At 42.3% G+C, this 21,297-nt stretch overlaps 1 protein-coding gene across 1 annotated transcript in view; it reads left to right on the top strand.

Moving 5' to 3' along the window:
• Nucleotides 1–20,900, top strand: part of LOC118377243 (kinesin-like protein KIF3B) — a gene marked incomplete at its 3' end in the record, with an annotated part of 34,607 nt that extends 13,707 nt beyond the window's left edge. Inside the window, exons 2-5 of the mRNA XM_052501244.1 lie at nucleotides 12,118–12,219; nucleotides 17,443–17,565; nucleotides 20,209–20,327; nucleotides 20,778–20,900. Of these exons, the coding sequence (XP_052357204.1) occupies nucleotides 12,118–12,219; nucleotides 17,443–17,565; nucleotides 20,209–20,327; nucleotides 20,778–20,900 (467 nt within the window). The remainder of the gene's footprint in view (nucleotides 1–12,117; nucleotides 12,220–17,442; nucleotides 17,566–20,208; nucleotides 20,328–20,777) is intronic.
• Between the last annotated feature and the right edge of the window lie 397 nt (nucleotides 20,901–21,297).

Below are 21,297 nucleotides of genomic sequence, written 5' to 3'. Positions count from 1 at the left end.
CAGTCTTTGTTCTGAACCTAACCCTAATTACTACACAGTCTTTGTTCTAAACCTAACCCTAATTACTACACAGTCTTTGTTCTGAACCTAACCCTAATTACTACACAGTCTTTGTTCTGAACCTAACCCTAATTACTACACAGTTTTGTTCTGAACCTAACCCTAATTACTACACAGTCTTTGTTCTGAACCTAACCCTAATTACTACACAGTCTTTGTTCTGAACCTAACCCTAATTACTACACAGTCTTTGTTCTGAACCTAACCCTAATTACTACACAGTCTTTGTTCTAACCTAATTACTACACAGTCTTTGTTCTGAACCTAACCCTAATTACTACACTGTCTTTGTTCTAACCTAATTACTACACAGTCTTTGTTCTGAACCTAACCCAATTACTACACAGTCTTTGTTCTGAACCTAACCCTAATTACTACACAGTCTTTGTTCTGAACCTAACCCTAATTACTACACAGTCTTTGTTCTGAACCTAACCCTAATTACTACACTGTTTGTTCTGAACCTAACCTAATTACTACACAGTCTTTGTTCTGAACCTAACCCTAATTACTACACAGTCTTTGTTCTGAACCTAACCCTAATTACTACACAGTCTTTGTTCTGAACCCTAATTACTACACAGTCTTTGTTCTGAACCTAACCCTAATTACTACACTGTCTTTGTTCTAACCCCCTAATTACTACACAGTCTTTGTTCTGAACCTAACCCTAATTACTACACAGTCTTTGTTCTGAATCTAACCCTAATTACTACACAGTCTTTGTTCTGAACCTAACCCTAATTACTACACAGTCTTTGTTCTGAACCTAACCCTAATTACTACACTGTTTGTTCTGAACCTAACCCTAATTACTACACAGTCTTTGTTCTGAACCTAACCCTAATTACTACACAGTCTTTGTTCTGAACCTAACCCTAATTACTACACAGTCTTTGTTCTGAACCTAACCCTAATTACTACACAGTCTTTGTTCTAACCCTAATTACTACACAGTCTTTGTTCTGAACCTAACCCTAATTACTACACTGTCTTTGTTCTAACCCTAATTACTACACAGTCTTTGTTCTGAACCTAACCCTAATTACTACACAGTCTTTGTTCTGAACCTAATTACTACACAGTCTTTGTTCTGAACCTAACCCTAATTACTACACAGTCTTTGTTCTGAACCTAACCCTAATTACTACACAGTCTTTGTTCTGAACCTAACCCTAATTACTACACAGTCTTTGTTCTGAACCTAACCCTAATTACTACACAGTCTTTGTTCTAACCCTAATTACTGCACAGTCTTTGTTCTGAACCTAACCCTAATTACTACACAGTCTTTGTTCTGAACCTAATTACTACACAGTCTTTGTTCTGAACCTAACCCTAATTACTACACTGTTTGTTCTGAACCTAATTACTACACAGTCTTTGTTCTGAACCTAACCCTAATTACTACACAGTCTTTGTTCTAAACCTAACCCTAATTACTACACAGTCTTTGTTCTGAACCTAACCCTAATTACTACACAGTCTTTGTTCTGAACCTAACCCTAATTACTACACAGTCTTTGTTCTGAACCTAACCCTAATTACTACACAGTCTTTGTTCTGAACCTAACCCTAATTACTACACTGTCTTTGTTCTAACCCTAATTACTACACTGTCTTTGTTCTAAACCTAACCCTAATTACTACACAGTCTTTGTTCTGAACCTAACCCTAATTACTACACAGTCTTTGTTCTGAACCTAATTACTACACAGTCTTTGTTCTGAACCTAACCCTAATTACTACACAGTCTTTGTTCTAAACCTAACCCTAATTACTACACAGTCTTTGTTCTGAACCTAACCCTAATTACTACACAGTCTTTGTTCTGAACCTAACCCTAATTACTACACTGTTTGTTCTGAACCTAACCCTAATTACTACACAGTCTTTGTTCTGAACCTAACCCTAATTACTACACAGTCTTTGTTCTGAACCTAACCCTAATTACTACACAGTCTTTGTTCTGAACCTAACCCTAATTACTACACAGTCTTTGTTCTAACCCTAATTACTACACAGTCTTTGTTCTGAACCTAACCCTAATTACTACACTGTCTTTGTTCTAACCCTAATTACTACACAGTCTTTGTTCTGAACCTAACCCTAATTACTACACAGTCTTTGTTCTGAACCTAACCCTAATTACTACACAGTCTTTGTTCTGAACCTAACCCTAATTACTACACAGTCTTTGTTCTGAACCTAACCCTAATTACTACACTGTTTGTTCTGAACCTAACCCTAATTACTACACAGTCTTTGTTCTGAACCTAACCCTAATTACTACACAGTCTTTGTTCTGAACCTAACCCTAATTACTACACAGTCTTTGTTCTGAACCTAACCCTAATTACTACACAGTCTTTGTTCTAACCCTAATTACTACACAGTCTTTGTTCTGAACCTAACCCTAATTACTACACTGTCTTTGTTCTAACCCCCTAATTACTACACAGTCTTTGTTCTGAACCTAACCCCAATTACTACACAGTCTTTGTTCTGAACCTAATTACTACACAGTCTTTGTTCTGAACCTAAACCTAATTACTACACAGTCTTTGTTCTGAACCTAACCCTAATTACTACACAGTCTTTGTTCTGAACCTAACCCTAATTACTACACAGTCTTTGTTCTGAACCTAACCCTAATTACTACACAGTCTTTGTTCTAACCCTAATTACTGCACAGTCTTTGTTCTGAACCTAACCCTAATTACTACACAGTCTTTGTTCTGAACCTAATTACTACACAGTCTTTGTTCTGAACCTAACCCTAATTACTACACTGTTTGTTCTGAACCTAATTACTACACAGTCTTTGTTCTGAACCTAACCCTAATTACTACACAGTCTTTGTTCTAAACCTAACCTAATTACTACACAGTCTTTGTTCTGAACCTAACCCTAATTACTACACAGTCTTTGTTCTGAACCTAACCCTAATTACTACACAGTCTTTGTTCTGAACCTAACCCTAATTACTACACAGTCTTTGTTGTTCTGACAGTCTTTGTTCTGAACCCCTAATTACTACACAGTCTTTGTTCTAACCCTAATTACTACACAGTCTTTGTTCTGAACCTAACCCTAATTACTACACAGTCTTTGTTCTGAACCTAACCCTAATTACTACACAGTCTTTGTTCTAACCTAACCCTAATTACTGCACAGTCTTTGTTCTGAACCTAACCCTAATTACTACACAGTCTTTGTTCTGAACCTAATTACTACACAGTCTTTGTTCTGAACCTAACCCTAATTACTACACTGTTTGTTCTGAACCTAATTACTACACAGTCTTTGTTCTGAACCTAACCTAATTACTACACAGTCTTTGTTCTAAACCTAACCCTAATTACTACACAGTCTTTGTTCTGAACCTAACCCTAATTACTACACAGTCTTTGTTCTGAACCTAACCCTAATTACTACACAGTCTTTGTTCTGAACCTAACCCTAATTACTACACAGTCTTTGTTCTGAACCTAACCCTAATTACTACACTGTCTTTGTTCTAACCCTAATTACTACACTGTCTTTGTTCTAAACCTAACCCTAATTACTACACAGTCTTTGTTCTGAACCTAACCCTAATTACTACACAGTCTTTGTTCTGAACCTAAATTACTACACAGTCTTTGTTCTGAACCTAACCCTAATTACTACACAGTCTTTGTTCTAAACCTAACCCTAATTACTACACAGTCTTTGTTCTGAACCTAACCCTAATTACTACACAGTCTTTGTTCTGAACCTAACCCTAATTACTACACTGTTTGTTCTGAACCTAACCCTAATTACTACACAGTCTTTGTTCTGAACCTAACCCTAATTACTACACAGTCTTTGTTCTGAACCTAACCCTAATTACTACACAGTCTTTGTTCTGAACCTAACCCTAATTACTACACAGTCTTTGTTCTAACCCTAATTACTACACAGTCTTTGTTCTGAACCTAACCCTAATTACTACACTGTCTTTGTTCTAACCCTAATTACTACACAGTCTTTGTTCTGAACCTAACCCTAATTAATTACTACACTACACAGTCTTTGTTCTGAACCTAACCCTAATTACTACACAGTCTTTGTTCTGAACCTAACCCTAATTACTACACAGTCTTTGTTCTGAACCTAACCCTAATTACTACACTGTTTGTTCTGAACCTAACCCTAATTACTACACAGTCTTTGTTCTGAACCTAACCCTAATTACTACACAGTCTTTGTTCTGAACCTAACCCTAATTACTACACAGTCTTTGTTCTGAACCTAACCCTAATTACTACACAGTCTTTGTTCTAACCCTAATTACTACACAGTCTTTGTTCTGAACCTAACCCTAATTACTACACTGTCTTTGTTCTAACCCTAATTACTACACAGTCTTTGTTCTGAACCTAACCCCAATTACTACACAGTCTTTGTTCTGAACCTAATTACTACACAGTCTTTGTTCTGAACCTAACCCTAATTACTACACAGTCTTTGTTCTGAACCTAACCCTAATTACTACACAGTCTTTGTTCTGAACCTAACCCTAATTACTACACAGTCTTTGTTCTGAACCTAACCCTAATTACTACACAGTCTTTGTTCTAACCCTAATTACTGCACAGTCTTTGTTCTGAACCTAACCCTAATTACTACACAGTCTTTGTTCTGAACCTAATTACTACACAGTCTTTGTTCTGAACCTAACACTAATTACTACACTGTTTGTTCTGAACCTAATTACTACACAGTCTTTGTTCTGAACCTAACCCTAATTACTACACAGTCTTTGTTCTAAACCTAACCCTAATTACTACACAGTCTTTGTTCTGAACCTAACCCTAATTACTACACAGTCTTTGTTCTGAACCTAACCCTAATTACTACACAGTCTTTGTTCTGAACCTAACCCTAATTACTACACAGTCTTTGTTCTGAACCTAACCCTAATTACTACACTGTCTTTGTTCTAACCCTAATTACTACACTGTCTTTGTTCTAAACCTAACCCTAATTACTACACAGTCTTTGTTCTGAACCTAACCCTAATTACTACACAGTCTTTGTTCTGAAGCTAATTACTACACAGTCTTTGTTCTGAACCTAACCCTAATTACTACACAGTCTTTGTTCTGAACCTAACCCTAATTACTACACAGTCTTTGTTCTGAACCTAACCCTAATTACTACACAGTCTTTGTTCTGAACCTAACCCTAATTACTACACAGTCTTTGTTCTGAACCTAACCCTAATTACTACACAGTCTTTGTTCTGAACCTAACCCTAATTACTACACTGTCTTTGTTCTAACCCTAATTACTACACTGTCTTTGTTCTAAACCTAACCCTAATTACTACACAGTCTTTGTTCTGAACCTAACCCTAATTACTACACAGTCTTTGTTCTGAACCTAATTACTACACAGTCTTTGTTCTGAACCTAACCCTAATTACTACACTGTTTGTTCTGAACCTAATTACTACACAGTCTTTGTTCTGAACCTAACCCTAATTACTACACAGTCTTTGTTCTAAACCTAACCCTAATTACTACACAGTCTTTGTTCTGAACCTAACCCTAATTACTACACAGTCTTTGTTCTGAACCTAACCCTAATTACTACACAGTCTTTGTTCTGAACCTAACCCTAATTACTACACAGTCTTTGTTCTGAACCTAACCCTAATTACTACACTGTCTTTGTTCTAACCCTAATTACTACACTGTCTTTGTTCTAAACCTAACCCTAATTACTACACAGTCTTTGTTCTGAACCTAACCCTAATTACTACACAGTCTTTGTTCTGAAGCTAATTACTACACAGTCTTTGTTCTGAACCTAACCCTAATTACTACACAGTCTTTGTTCTAAACCTAACCCTAATTACTACACAGTCTTTGTTCTGAACCTAACCCTAATTACTGCACAGTCTTTGTTCTGAACCTAACCCTAATTACTACACAGTCTTTGTTCTGAACCTAACCCTAATTACTACACAGTCTTTGTTCTGAACCTAACCCTAATTACTACACTGTCTTTGTTCTAACCCTAATTACTACACTGTCTTTGTTCTAAACCTAACCCTAATTACTACACAGTCTTTGTTCTGAACCTAACCCTAATTACTACACAGTCTTTGTTCTGAAGCTAATTACTACACAGTCTTTGTTCTGAACCTAACCCTAATTACTACACAGTCTTTGTTCTAAACCTAACCCTAATTACTACACAGTCTTTGTTCTGAACCTAACCCTAATTACTGCACAGTCTTTGTTCTGAACCTAACCCTAATTACTACACAGTCTTTGTTCTGAACCTAACCCTAATTACTACACAGTCTTTGTTCTGAACCTAACCCTAATTACTACACAGTCTTTGTTCTGAACCTAACCCTAATTACTACACAGTCTTTGTTCTGAACCTAACCCTAATTACTACACAGTCTTTGTTCTAAACCTAACCCTAATTACTACACAGTCTTTGTTCTGAACCTAACCCTAATTACTACACAGTCTTTGTTCTAACCCTAATTACTACACAGTCTTTGTTCTGAATCTAACCCTAATTACTACACAGTCTTTGTTCTGAACCTAACCCTAATTACTACACAGTCTTTGTTCTGAACCTAACCCTAATTACTACACTGTTTGTTCTGAACCTAACCCTAATTACTACACAGTCTTTGTTCTGAACCTAACCCTAATTACTACACAGTCTTTGTTCTGAACCTAACCCTAATAATCTTTGTTCTAACTAATTACTACACAGTCTTTGTTCTGAACCTAACCCTAATTACTACACTGTCTTTGTTCTAACCCTAATTACTACACAGTCTTTGTTCTGAACCTAACCCTAATTACTACACAGTCTTTGTTCTGAACCTAATTACTACACAGTCTTTGTTCTGAACCTAACCCTAATTACTACACAGTCTTTGTTCTGAACCTAACCCTAATTACTACACAGTCTTTGTTCTGAACCTAACCCTAATTACTACACAGTCTTTGTTCTAACCCTAATTACTGCACAGTCTTTGTTCTGAACCTAACCCTAATTACTACACAGTCTTTGTTCTGAACCTAATTACTACACAGTCTTTGTTCTGAACCTAACCCTAATTACTACACTGTTTGTTCTGAACCTAATTACTACACAGTCTTTGTTCTGAACCTAACCCTAATTACTACACAGTCTTTGTTCTAAACCTAACCCTAATTACTACACAGTCTTTGTTCTGAACCTAACCCTAATTACTACACAGTCTTTGTTCTGAACCTAACCCTAATTACTACACAGTCTTTGTTCTGAACCTAACCCTAATTACTACACTGTCTTTGTTCTAACCCTAATTACTACACTGTCTTTGTTCTAAACCTAACCCTAATTACTACACAGTCTTTGTTCTGAACCTAACCCTAATTACTACACAGTCTTTGTTCTGAAGCTAATTACTACACAGTCTTTGTTCTGAACCTAACCCTAATTACTACACAGTCTTTGTTCTAAACCTAACCCTAATTACTACACAGTCTTTGTTCTGAACCTAACCCTAATTACTGCACAGTCTTTGTTCTGAACCTAACCCTAATTACTACACAGTCTTTGTTCTGAACCTAACCCTAATTACTACACAGTCTTTGTTCTGAACCTAACCCTAATTACTACACAGTCTTTGTTCTGAACCTAACCCTAATTACTACACAGTCTTTGTTCTGAACCTAACCCTAATTACTGCACAGTCTTTGTTCTAAACCTAACCCTAATTACTACACTGTCTTTGTTCTGAACCTAACCCTAATTACTACACAGTCTTTGTTCTAACCCTAATTACTACACAGTCTTTGTTCTGAATCTAACCCTAATTACTACACAGTCTTTGTTCTGAACCTAACCCTAATTACTACACAGTCTTTGTTCTGCACCTAACCCTAATTAGATCCAAGATAGCGTGTCCCGTGTCAGTAATTGTTTTCCTCGTTTGTCCAGACACCTAGGTATTTGTAGTTGTCCACATATTCAGAACCGTCCAGAGTAGTGATGCTGGATGGGCGGGCAGGTGTGGGCAGCGATCGGTTAAAGAGCATTTAGTTTTACTAGCATTTAAAAGCAGTTGGAGGCCACGGAAGGTGTGTTGTATGGCATTGAAGCTCGTTTGGAGGTTTGTTAACACAGTGTCCAAAGAAAGGCCGGAAGTATACAGAATACTGTCGTCTGCGTAGAGGTGGATCAGAAATCACTAGCAGCAAGAGTGACATCATTGATATATACAGAGAAAAGAGTCAGCCCGAGAATTGAACCTTGTGGCACCCCCATAGAGACTGCTAGAGGTCTGGACAACAGGCCCTCCGATTTGACACACTGAACTCTATCTGAGAAGTAGTTGGTGAACCAGGCAAGGCAGTCATTTGAGAATCCAAGGCTGTCGAGTCTGCCTATACGAATGTGGTGATTGACAGAGTCGAAAGCCTTGGCCAGGTCCATGAAGACGGCTGCACAGTAATGTCTTTTATCGATGGCGGTTATGATATCGTTTAGGACCTTGAGCGTGGCTGAGGTGCACCTATGACCAGCTTGGAAACCAGATTGCAGAGTGGATAAGGTAAAGTGTGATTTGAAATGGTCGGGAATCTGAAAGGCAGGGCAGGATAAATATAGGTCTGTAACAGTTTGGGGCTAGAGTGTCTCCCCCTTTGAAGAGGGGGATGATCGCGCCAGCTTTCCAATCTTTGACGATCTCAGACGATACGAAAGAGAGGTTGAACAAGCTAGTAATAGGGGTTGCAACTATTTCGGCAGATCATTTTAGAAAGAGAGGGTCCAGATTGTCTAGCCCAGCTGATTTGTAGGTGTCTAGATTTTGCAACTCTTTCAGAACATCAGCTGTCTGGATATGGGTGGGGGGAATGAGCAAGTTTCTGTCGGGGGTACAGAGCTGTTGGCTGGGGTAGCCAGGTGGAAAGCATGGCCAGCTGTAGAAAGATGCTTTTTGAAATGATCGATTATCGTAGATTTATGTATCCGAGTGCAGTGGGCAGCTGGGAGGACGTGCTCTTATTCTCCATGGACTTTACAGTGTCCCAAAACCTTTAGGAATTAGTGCTACAGGATGCACATTTCTGTTTGAAAAAGCTAGCCTTAGCTTTCCTAACTGCCTGTGTATATTGGTTCCTGAAAAGTTGCATATCGCGGGGACTATTCGATGCTAATGCAGAACGCCACAGGACGTTTTTGTGCTGGTCAAATCAGGCCTGGAGTGAACCAAGGACTATATCTATTCCTAGTTCTAAATCTTTTGAACGGGGTATGCTTATTTAAGATGGTTAGGAAGGCACTTTTAAAGAAAGACCAGGCATCATCTACTGACGGGATAAGGTCAATATCCTTCCAGGATACCCGGGCCAGGTCGATTAGAAAGGCCTGCTCACTGAAGTGTTTAAGGGAGCGTTTGACAGTGATGAGGGTTGGTCGTTTGATCACTGAGATCCTGGTTGAAGACAGCAGAGGTGTATTTAGAGGGCAAGTTGGCTAGGATGACGTCTATGAGGGTGCCCATGTTTATTGATTTAGGGTTGTACCTGGTAGGTTCCTTGATAATTTGTGTGAGATTGAGGGCATCAAGTTTAGATTGTAGGACGGCCGAGGTGGTAAGCATATCCCAGTGTAGGTCACCTAACAGTACGAACTCTGAAGATAGATGGGGGGCAATCAATTCACATATGGTGTCCAGGGCACAGCTGGGGGCTAATGGGGGTCATTAACAAGCGGAAATGGTGAGAGACTTGTTTCTGGAAAGGTGTAATGGTCCAGAGCTTGCGGCAGGAATCCGGAGATGTGGTCGAGAAAAAGCAGTCCCATATGCTCTGGGTTGATATCGCACTATGCAGACTGGCAGGTATTGACCAAGCTGAGGCTGGCTGGTGTCCAAGTTAACGGTGAGGACCGCTAGCAGTGGCTAACTGGCTACTAGCTAGTTAACCTGTCTGGATAGGTATAACCCTTAACCCTTAATCTGTCTGGGTAGGTATAACCCTTAACCCTTAACCTGTCTGGATAGGTATAACCCTTAACCTGTCTGGATAGGTATAACCCTTGACCTGTCTGGATAGGTATAACCCTTGACCTGTCTGGATAGGTAGAACCCTTAACCTGTCTGGATAGGTAGAACCCTTAACCTGTCTGGATAGGTATAACCCTTAACCTGTCTGGGTAGGTATAACCTTTAACCTGTCTGGATAGGTATAACCCTTAACCCTTAACCTGTCTGGATAGGTATAACCCTTAACCTGTCTGGATAGGTATAACCCTTAACCTGTCTGGGTAGGTATAACCCTTAACCTGTCTGGATAGGTAGAACCCTTAACCTGTCTGGGTAGGTATAACCCTTAACCTGTCTGGGTAGGTATAACCTTTAACCTGTCTGGATAGGTAGAACCCTTAACCTGTCTGGGTAGGTATAACCTTTAACCTGTCTGGATAGGTATAACCCTTAACCTGTCTGGGTAGGTAGAACCCTTAACCTGTCTGGATAGGTAGAACCTTTAACCTGTCTGGATAGGTATAACCTTTAACCTGTCTGGATAGGTAGAACCCTTAACCTGTCTGGATAGGTATAACCCTTGACCTGTCTGGATAGGTATAACCCTTGACCTGTCTGGATAGGTATAACCCTTGACCTGTCTGGATAGGTATAACCCTTGACCTGTCTGGATAGGTAGAACCCTTGACCTGTCTGGGTAGGTATAACCCTTAACCTGTCTGGATAGGTATAACCTTTAACCTGTCTGGATAGGTATAACCCTTAACCCTTAACCTGTCTGGGTAGGTATAACCCTTAACCCCCTCCCTCTCTCTTTCCCTCCTTCTCTCCATCCTCTCCCTCTCTCTTTCCCTCCCTCTCTCTTTCATCCCCTCCCTCTCTCTTTTCCTCCCCTCTTTTCCCTCCCTCTCTCTTTCCCTCCTTCTCTCCATCCTCTCCCTCTCTCTTTCCCTCCCTCTCTCTGTCATCCCCTCCCTCTCTCTTTTCCTCCCCTCTTTTCCCTCCCTCTCTTTCCCTCCTTCTTTCCATCCTCTCCCTCTCTCCTTTCCTCCCCTCTTTTCCCTCCCTCTCTCTCTTTTATATCCCTCTCTCTCACGTTCCCTCCCTCTCTCTTTCCCTCCCTCTCTCTTTTCCTCCCCGCATTTCCCTCCCTCTCTCTTTTCCTCCCCTCTTTTCCCTCCCTCTCTCTCTCTCTTTCCCTCCCTCTCTCTTTTCCTCCCCTCTTTTCCCTCCCTCTCTCTTTTCCTCCCCTCTTTTCCCTCCCTCTCTCTTTTCCTCCCCTCTTTTCCTTCCCTCTCTCTTTTCCTCCCTCTCTCTTTTCCTCCCCTCTTTTCCCTCCCTCTCTCTTTTCCTCCCCTCTTTTCCCTCCCTCTCTCTTTTCCTCCCCTCTTTTCCCTCCCTCTCTCTTTTCCTCCCTCTCTCTTTTCCCTCCCTCTCTCTTTTCCTCCCCTCTTTTCCCTCCCTCTCTCTTTTCCTCCCCTCTTTTCCCTCCCTCTCTCTTTTCCTCACCTCTTTTCCCTCCCTCCCTCTTTTCCCTCCCTCTCTCACGTTCCCCCCCTCTCTCTCACATTCCCTCCCTCTCTCTCACGTTCCCTCCCTCTCTCTCACGTTCCCTCCCTCTCTCTCACGTTCCCTCCCTCTCTCTTTTCCCTCCCTCTCTCTCACTTTCCCCCCCTCTCTCACTTTCCCCCCCTCTCTCACGTTCCCTCCCTCTCTCTTTTCCCTCCCTCTCTCTCACTTTCCCCCCCTCTCTCACGTTCCCTCCCTCTCTCTTTTCCCTCCCTCTCTCTTTTTTCCTCTCACTCTCAGGAATGAACTAAGGAAACTGGAACACACACACACACACATATACATTTCAACACAAAACAAAGAGCGTTTCAGTAAAGACTGCCACGTTTTCCAGTACCATCCCCTTTCATAACAACTGCTCTGTACAGTATCTGTGTGTGTGTGTGTGCGTGTGTGTGTGTGTGTGTGTGTTGGAAGCTGATGGTGTGTGTGTGTGTTGTGGTTACTAGGCGATGGAGAGCAAGCTGCTAGTTGGAGGGAAGAACATCATGGATCACACCAACGAACAGCAGAAGACCCTGGAGATACGCAGACAAGAGATCGCTGAGCAGGTACATACACACACATTAATATACACACACACACACACATTAATATACACACATACACACACACACACATACATTAATATACACACATACACACACACATATTAATATACACACACACACACACACACATACATTAATATACACACACACACACACATACATTAATATACACACACACACACACACACACACACACATATACACACACACACACACACACACACACACACACACACACACACACACACACACACACACACACACACACACACACACACACACACACACACACACACACACACACACACACACACACACACACACACACACACATTAATATACACACATTAATATACACACATTAATATACACACATTTATATACACACAATATACACACATTAATATACACACACACACACACAAACACAAATAATTGCCTTTTATTCTTCTGGTTTGTCAACCTTATCTTCTTTGTCTATTTGTATGTATTAGCTACGCTTCCTGGGGTTTATTATGGATCCCCATTAGTTCCTGCCAAGGCAGCAGCTACTCTTCCTGGGGTTTATTATGGATCCCCATTAGTTCCTGCCAAGACAGCAGCTACTCTTCCTGGGGTTTATTATGAATCCCCATTAGTTCCTGCCAAGGCAGCAGCTACTCTTCCTGGGGTTTATTATGGATCCCCATTAGTTCCTGCCAAAGCAGCAGCTACTCTTCCTGGGGTTTATTATGGATCCCCATTAGTTCCTGCCAAGGCAGCAGCTACTCTTCCTGGGGTTTATTATGGATCCCCATTAGTTCCTGCCAAGGCAGCAGCTACTCTTCCTGGGGTTTATTATGGATCCCCATTAGTTCCTGCCAAGGTAGCAGCTACTCTTCCTGGGGTTTATTATGGATCCCCATTAGTTCCTGCCAAGACAGCAGCTACTCTTCCTGGGGTTTATTATGGATCCCCATTAGTTCCTACCAAGGCAGCAGCTACTCTTCCTTGGGTTTATTATGGATCCCCATTAGTTCCTACCAAGACAGCAGCTACTCTTCCTGGGGTTTATTATGGATCCCCATTAGTTCCTACCAAGGTAGCAGCTACTCTTCCTGGGGTTTATTATGGATCCCCATTAGTTCCTACCAAGGCAGCAGCTACTCTTCCTGGGGTTTATTATGGATCCCCATTAGTTCCTACCAAGGCAGCAGCTACTCTTCCTGGGGTTTATTATGGATCCCCATTAGTTCCTACCAAGGCAGCAGCTACTCTTCCTGGGGTTTATTATGGATCCCCATTAGTTCCTGCCAAGGCAGCAGCTACTCTTCCTGGGGTTTATTATGGATCCCCATTAGTTCCTACCAAGGCAGCAGCTGCTCTTCCTGGGGTTTATTATGGATCCCCATTAGTTCCTACCAAGGCAGCAGCTACTCTTCCTGGGGTTTATTATGGATCCACACTAGTTCCTGCCAAGGCAGCAGCTACTCTTCCTGGGGTTTATTATGGTTCCACACTAGTTCCTGCCAAGGCAGCAGCTACTCTTCCTGGGGTTTATTATGGATCCCCATTAGTTCCTGCCAAGGCAGCAGCTACTCTTCCTGGGGTTTATTATGGATCCCCATTAGTTCCTGCCAAGGCAGCAGCTACTCTTCCTGGGGTTTATTATGGATCCCCATTAGTTCCTGCCAAGGCAGCAGCTACTCTTCCTGGGGTTTATTATGGATCCCCATTAGTTCCTGTCAAGGCAGCAGCTACTCTTCCTGGGGTTTATTATGGATCCCCATTAGTTCCTACCAAGGCAGCAGCTACTCTTCCTTGGGTTTATTATGGATCCCCATTAGTTCCTACCAAGACAGCAGCTACTCTTCCTGGGGTTTATTATGGATCCCCATTAGTTCCTACCAAGGTAGCAGCTACTCTTCCTGGGGTTTATTATGGATCCCCATTAGTTCCTACCAAGGCAGCAGCTACTCTTCCTGGGGTTTATTATGGATCCCCATTAGTTCCTACCAAGGCAGCAGCTACTCTTCCTGGGGTTTATTATGGATCCCCATTAGTTCCTACCAAGGCAGCAGCTACTCTTCCTGGGGTTTATTATGGATCCCCATTAGTTCCTGCCAAGGCAGCAGCTACTCTTCCTGGGGTTTATTATGGATCCCCATTAGTTCCTACCAAGGCAGCAGCTACTCTTCCTGAGGTTTATTATGGATCCCCATTAGTTCCTACCAAGGCAGCAGCTACTCTTCCTGGGGTTTATTATGGATCCACACTAGTTCCTGCCAAGGCAGCAGCTACTCTTCCTGGGGTTTATTATGGATCCACACTAGTTCCTGCCAAGGCAGCAGCTACTCTTCCTGGGGTTTATTATGGATCCCCATTAGTTCCTGCCAAGGCAGCAGCTACTCTTCCTGGGGTTTATTATGGATCCCCATTAGTTCCTGCCAAGGCAGCAGCTACTCTTCCTGGGGTTTATTATGGATCCCCATTAGTTCCTGCCAAGGTAGCAGCTACTCTTCCTGGGGTTTATTATGGATCCCCATTAGTTCCTGTCAAGGTAGCAGCTACTCTTCCTGGGGTTTATTATGGATCCCCATTAGTTCCTGCCAAGGTAGCAGCTACTCTTCCTGGGGTTTATTATGGATCCACACTAGTTCCTGCCAAGGCAGCAGCTACTCTTCCTGGGGTTTATTATGGATCCACACTAGTTCCTGCCAAGGCAGCAGCTACTCTTCCTGGGGTTTATTATGGATCCCCATTAGTTCCTGCCAAGGCAGCAGCTACTCTTCCTGGGGTTTATTATGGATCCCAATTAGTTCCTGCCAAGGCAGCAGCTACTCTTCCTGGGGTTTATTATGGATCCCCATTAGTTCCTGCCAAGGCAGCAGCTACTCTTCCTGGGGTTTATTATGGATCCCCATTAGTTCCTGCCAAGGTAGCAGCTACTCTTCCTGGGGTTTATTATGGATCCACACTAGTTCCTGCCAAGGCAGCAGCTACTCTTCCTGGGGTTTATTATGGATCCACACTAGTTCCTGCCAAGGCAGCAGCTACTCTTCCTGGGGTTTATTATGGATCCCCATTAGTTCCTGCCAAGGCAGCAGCTACTCTTCCTGGGGTTTATTATGGATCCCCATTAGTTCCTGCCAAGGCAGCAGCTACTCTTCCTGGGGTTTATTATGGATCCCCATTAGTTCCTGCCAAGGTAGCAGCTACTCTTCCTGGGGTTTATTATAGATCCCCATTAGTTCCTACCAAGGCAGTAGCTACTCTTCCTGGGGTTTATTATGGATCCCCATTAGTTCCTGCCAAGGTAGCAGCTACTCTTCCTGGGGTTTATTATAGATCCCCATTAGTTCCTACCAAGGCAGCAGCTACTCTTCCTGGGGTTTATTATGAATCCCCATTAGTTCCTGCCAAGACAGCAGCTACTCTTCCTGGGGTTTATTATGGATCCCCATTAGTTCCTACCAAGGCAGCAGCTACTCTTCCTGGGGTTTATTATGGATCCCCATTAGTTCCTACCAAGGCAGCAGCTACTCTTCCTGGGGTTTATTATGGATCCCCATTAGTTCCTGCCAAGGCAGCAGCTACTCTTCCTGGGGTTTATTATGGATCCCCATTAGTTCCTACCAAGGCAGCAGCTACTCTTCCTGGGGTTTATTATGGACCCCATTAGTTCCTGCCAAGGCAGCAGCTACTCTTCCTGGGGTTTATTATGGATCCCCATTAGTTCCTGCCAAGGTAGCAGCTACTCTTCCTGGGGTTTATTATGGATCCCCATTAGTTCCTACCAAGGCAGCAGCTACTCTTCCTGGGGTTTATTATGGATCCCCATTAGTTCCTACCAAGGCAGCAGCTACTCTTCCTGGGGTTTATTATGGATCACCATTAGTTCCTACCAAGGCAGCAGCTACTCTTCCTGGGGTTTATTATGGATCCCCATTAGTTCCTGCCAAGGCAGCAGCTACTCTTCCTGGGGTTTATTATGGATCCCCATTAGTTCCTACCAAGGCAGCAGCTACTCTTCCTGGGGTCCAACAACATTAAGGCAGATAAAAACAATAAAATCATTACATTAAATAAGACGTTTCACAACATGTGTATGCTGTCTGTGTTGAGGTGTCACCCAGGTTTCATCCAGAGGCGGCACTCCTAGTGGCCGGGGACTTTAATGCAGGCAAACTTAAATCCGTTTGACCTCATTTCTACCAGCATGTCACGTGCAACCAGAGGAAATAAACTCTAGATCACCTTTACTCCACACAGAGACTCATACAAAGCTCCCTTGCCCTCCATTTGGCAAATACAAATCAAAACCTAAAGCAGGAAGTACCAGTGACTCGCTAATATCAATACACAATAATAATAATAATCAATACAGAAGTGGTGAGATGAAGCGGATGCTAAGCTACAGGACTGTTTTACTAGCACAGACTGGAATATGTTCTGGGATTCATCCAATGACATTGAGGAGTACAGCACCTCAGGCATTAGCTTAATCACTAAGTGCATCGACGACATCGTCCCCACAGTGACCGTACGTATACTTCCCAACCAGAAGCCATGAATTACAGACAACATCCGCACCGAGCTAAAGGCTAGAGCTGCCGCTTTCAAGGAGGCTTGAAAAAAATCCCGCTATGCTCTCAGACGGACCATTAAACAGGCAAAGCGTCAATACAGGATTAAGATTGAATCCTAAAACACTAGCTCTGACGTTCGTCGGATGTGGCAGGGCTTGAAAACTATTACGCACTATGAAGGGAAACCCAGACGCGAGCTGCACCGTGATACGAGCCTACCAGATGAGCTAAATGCCTTCGCTTCGAGGCAAGCAACACTGAAGCATGCATGAGTGCACCAGCTGTTCCGGACGACTGTGTGATCACGCTCTCCGTAGCCAATGTGAGCAAGACCTTTAAACAGGTCAACATTCACAAGGCCAGATAGATTACCAGGACTTGCACTCAGAGCATGCACAGACCAACTGGCAAATGTCTTCACTGACATTTTCAACCTCTCCCTGACAGAGTCTGTAATACCTACATGTGTCACCCAGGGTTTAGTGCTGGTACCACTGCTGTGTTGAGGTGTCACGCAGGGTTCGGTACCACTGCAGTTCTCTTTACAGACATGTTATTACATATTATCTTTATGGTCTACAGTTCTAGAGAGAATGACATCTAAATAAAGTTGTGTTTGTATTGTCGTGTTAATAAAGTTGTGTTTGTATTGTAGAGTCGTAGAGAGAGGGAGATTCAGCAGCAGGTGATGGTTCAGGATGAAGAGACTCTAGAACTCAAAGAAACATTCTCCTCCCTGCAACAGGAGGTGGAGGCCAAGACCAAGAAACTAAAAAAGGTAAAACGCACACGAAGGTGAGACACACTTAAAGGTTTCTCATGAACTGTATTGTTGTTGAAGTGTCTCAATAAAAGACAAGTGATATACACACGTCACACGTACCCATGTGCACGTCACTAATCAAATCAAATGTTATTGGTCACTTACACGTGATTAGCAGGTGTTATTGAGGGTGTAGCGAAGTACTTATAGCTCCGACAGCGCAGTAATATCTAACAAGTAATATCTAACAAATTACAAAACATATACCCAATACACCCAAATCTAAGTAGGAATGAATTAAGACTACATACAGTTGAAGTTGGAAGTTTACATACACTTATGTTGTCATAAACTTGTTTTTCAACCACTCCATAAATGTCTTGTTAACAAACTATAGTTTTGGCAAGTCGGTTAGGACATCTACTTTGTGCATGACACGAGTAATTTTTCCAACAATTGTTTACAGACAGATTATTTCACTTATAATTCACTGTATCACAATTCCAGTGGGTCAGAAGTTTATATACACTAAATGCACTATGCCATTAAACAGCTTGATGTCATGGCTTTAGAAGCTTAGGCTAACTGCTTAGGCTAACTGACATAATTTGAGTCAATTGGAGGTGTACCTGTGGATGTATTTAAAGGCCTACCTTCAAACTCAGTGCCTCTTTGCTTGACATCATGGGAAAATCAAAAGAAATCAGCCAAGACCTCGGAAAAATAATTGTATAAACACCATGGGACCACGCAGCCGTCATACCGCTCAGGAAGGAGACGCGTTCTGTCTCCTAGAGATGAACGTACTTTGGTGTGAAAAGTGCAAATCAATCCCAGAACAACAGCAAAGGACCTTGTGAAGATGCTGGAGGAAACCGGTACAGAAATATCTATATCCACAGTAAAACGAGTCCTATATCGTCATCACCTGAAAGGCTGCTCAACAAGGAAGAAGCCACAGCTCCAAAACCGCCATAAAAAATCCAGACTACGGTTTGCAACTGCACATGGGGACAAAGATTGTACTTTTTGGAGAAATGTCCTCTGGTCTGATGAAACAAAAATTGAACTGTTTGGCCTTAATGATGATCGTTATGCTTGGAAGGAAAAGGGGGAGGCTTGCAAGCCGAAGAACACCATCCCAATCGTGAAGCTCGGGGGTAACAACATCATGTTGTGGGGGTGGCAGCATCATGTTGTGGGGGTGGCAGCATCATGTTGTGGGGGTGCTTTGCTGCAGGAGGGACTGGTGCACTTCACAAAATAGATGGCATCATGAGGAGGAAAATTATGTGGATATATTGAAGCAACATCTCAAGACATCAGTCAGGAAGTTAAAGCTTATATAATTATCTCTACTATTATTCTGACATTTCACATTCTTAAAATAAAGTGGTGATCCTAACTGACCTAAGACAGGGAATTTCTACTAGGATTAAATGTCAGGAATTGCGAAATGTATTTGGCTAAGGTGTATGTAAACTTCCGACTTCAACTGTGCGTATAGATGAGCGATGTCAGAGCGGAACGGACTAAGATACAGTAGAATAGTGTAAAATACAGTATATACATATGAGATGAGTAATGCAAGATATGTTAACATTATTAAGTGACTAAGATACCTTAGAATAGCCAAGTAAAGCCCCGCCGGCCAAACCCTCCCCTAACCCGGACAACACTGGGCCAATTGTGTGCCGCCCTATGGGACTCCTGGTCACGGCCGGTTGTGACACAGCCTTGGATCAAACCCCAGGCCACACTGCGATGCAGTGCCTTAGACCGCTGCGCCACACGGGAGTTGAATTCATTGGCTGATCATACCATGACATGACGGATTCATGTGATCCTTCCTTAACCCATAGAAAGTCCCACCCAGTTGACTACTTCAAAATGGTGAAAGTCCTCAATGGTGCTGCCCATGCTAAAACTGGCTTTTGGCCGCTAAAGGACTCTATCCATCTCTGTGGGATAACATCAGTTAGCTGTTAGCATGCTGGTTAAAGGTAACCACATCCCAGATATGACATCACACATCCTGACTGCAGGTCACATGACTACTGAACTTGAGATAAACATTCATCCATGAACCCTTACGCTCACCTGGCCCGTGTTCCGAGACCGCATGATGACCTACGACCTCTCTACTGGACCAATGAGAGGGTGGGAGACTGCTGGTTGAATGGACAGAGTTCTACTGTGTTGTAGCTCTATGCTAAGCTGCAATGTCTCTGTTCTACTGTGTTGTAGCTCTGTACAAAGCTGCAGTATGTCTGTTCTACTGGTTGTAGCTCTATGCTAAGCTGCAGTGTGTCTGTTCTACTGGTTGTAGCTCTATGCTAAGCTGTAGTGTGTCTGTTCTACTGGTTGCAGCTCTATGCTAAGCTGTAGTGTGTCTGTTCTACTGGTTGCAGCTCTATGCTAAGCTGCAGTGTGTCTGTTCTACTGGTTGTAGCTCTATGCTAAGCTGCAGTGTGTCTGTTCTACTGGTTGTAGCTCTATGCTAAGCTGCAGTGTGTCTGTTCTACTGGTTGTAGCTCTATGCTAAGCTGTAGTGTGTCTGTTCTACTGGTTGTAGCTCTATGCTAAGCTGTGGTGTGTCTGTTCTACTGTGTTGTAGCTCTATGCTAAGCTGCAGTGTGTCTGTTCTACTGGTTGTAGCTCTATGCTAAGCTGCAGTGTGTGAAGGCTGAGATCCAGGATGTTAATGATGAGCACGTCAGGAGTCGACAGGAGCTGGAGCAGACGCAGAACCAACTCACCAGAGAACTCAAGTTCAAGTAAGTCCAACACACACACACACATTAATACACACACACATACACGCTGTCACACACACATTAATATACACACACACACACACACACACACACACGCACATGTGATGTGAGTACAGTCAGCAATTGAGCCACATATTCAGTATATTATATTATCTTTCGTGTGTGTGTATTAATGTGTATGTGTGTGTATTAATGTGTGCGTGCGTGTTTATGTGTGTATATTAATGTGTGTGTGTGTGTGTGTGTGTGTGTGTGTGTGTGTGTGTGTGTGTGTGTGTGTGTGTGTGTGTGTGTGTGTGTGTGTGTGTGTATTAATGTGTGTGTGTGTGTATTAATGTGGGTGTATTAATGTGTGTGTATATTAATGTGTGTGTATATTAATGTATGTGTGTGTATTAATGTGTATGTGTGTGTGTTTGTGTATTAATGTGTGTGTGTGTGTGTATGTAGGTATCTGATCATAGAGAACTTCATTCCTCTGGAGGAGAAGAATAAAATCATGAACAGACTGACCTTTGACCCTGAGGAGGACCAGTGGAAGTTCACACCCCTCGTCCTTGCAGAGAGGTCAGGGTGGGTGTGTGTCTGTGTCTGTAGTGTCTGTATCTGTAGTATCTGTATCTGTATCTGTAGTGTCTGTATCTGTAGTGTCTGTATCTGTAGTGTCTGTATCTGTAGTATCTGTATCTGTATCTGTAGTATCTGTAGTGTCTGTATCTGTAGTGTCTGTATCTGTAGTATCTGTATCTGTAGTGTCTGTATCTGTAGTATCTGTATCTGTAGTATCTGTATCTGTAGTATCTGTATCTGTAGTATCTGTATCTGTATCTGTAGTATCTGTAGTCTGTATCTGTAGTATCTGTATCTGTAGTATCTGTATCTGTAGTATCTGTATCTGTAGTATCTGTATCTGTATCTGTAGTATCTGTATCTGTAGTGTCTGTATCTGTAGTCTGTATCTGTATCTGTA

This window comes from Oncorhynchus keta, unplaced genomic scaffold (genome assembly GCF_023373465.1).
Source record: "Oncorhynchus keta strain PuntledgeMale-10-30-2019 unplaced genomic scaffold, Oket_V2 Un_contig_12886_pilon_pilon, whole genome shotgun sequence".
NCBI classification, from domain to species: Eukaryota; Metazoa; Chordata; class Actinopteri; order Salmoniformes; family Salmonidae; genus Oncorhynchus; species Oncorhynchus keta.
Note: the sequence above shows the minus strand (reverse complement) of the source record. Positions and strands in the feature narration are given on the sequence as shown.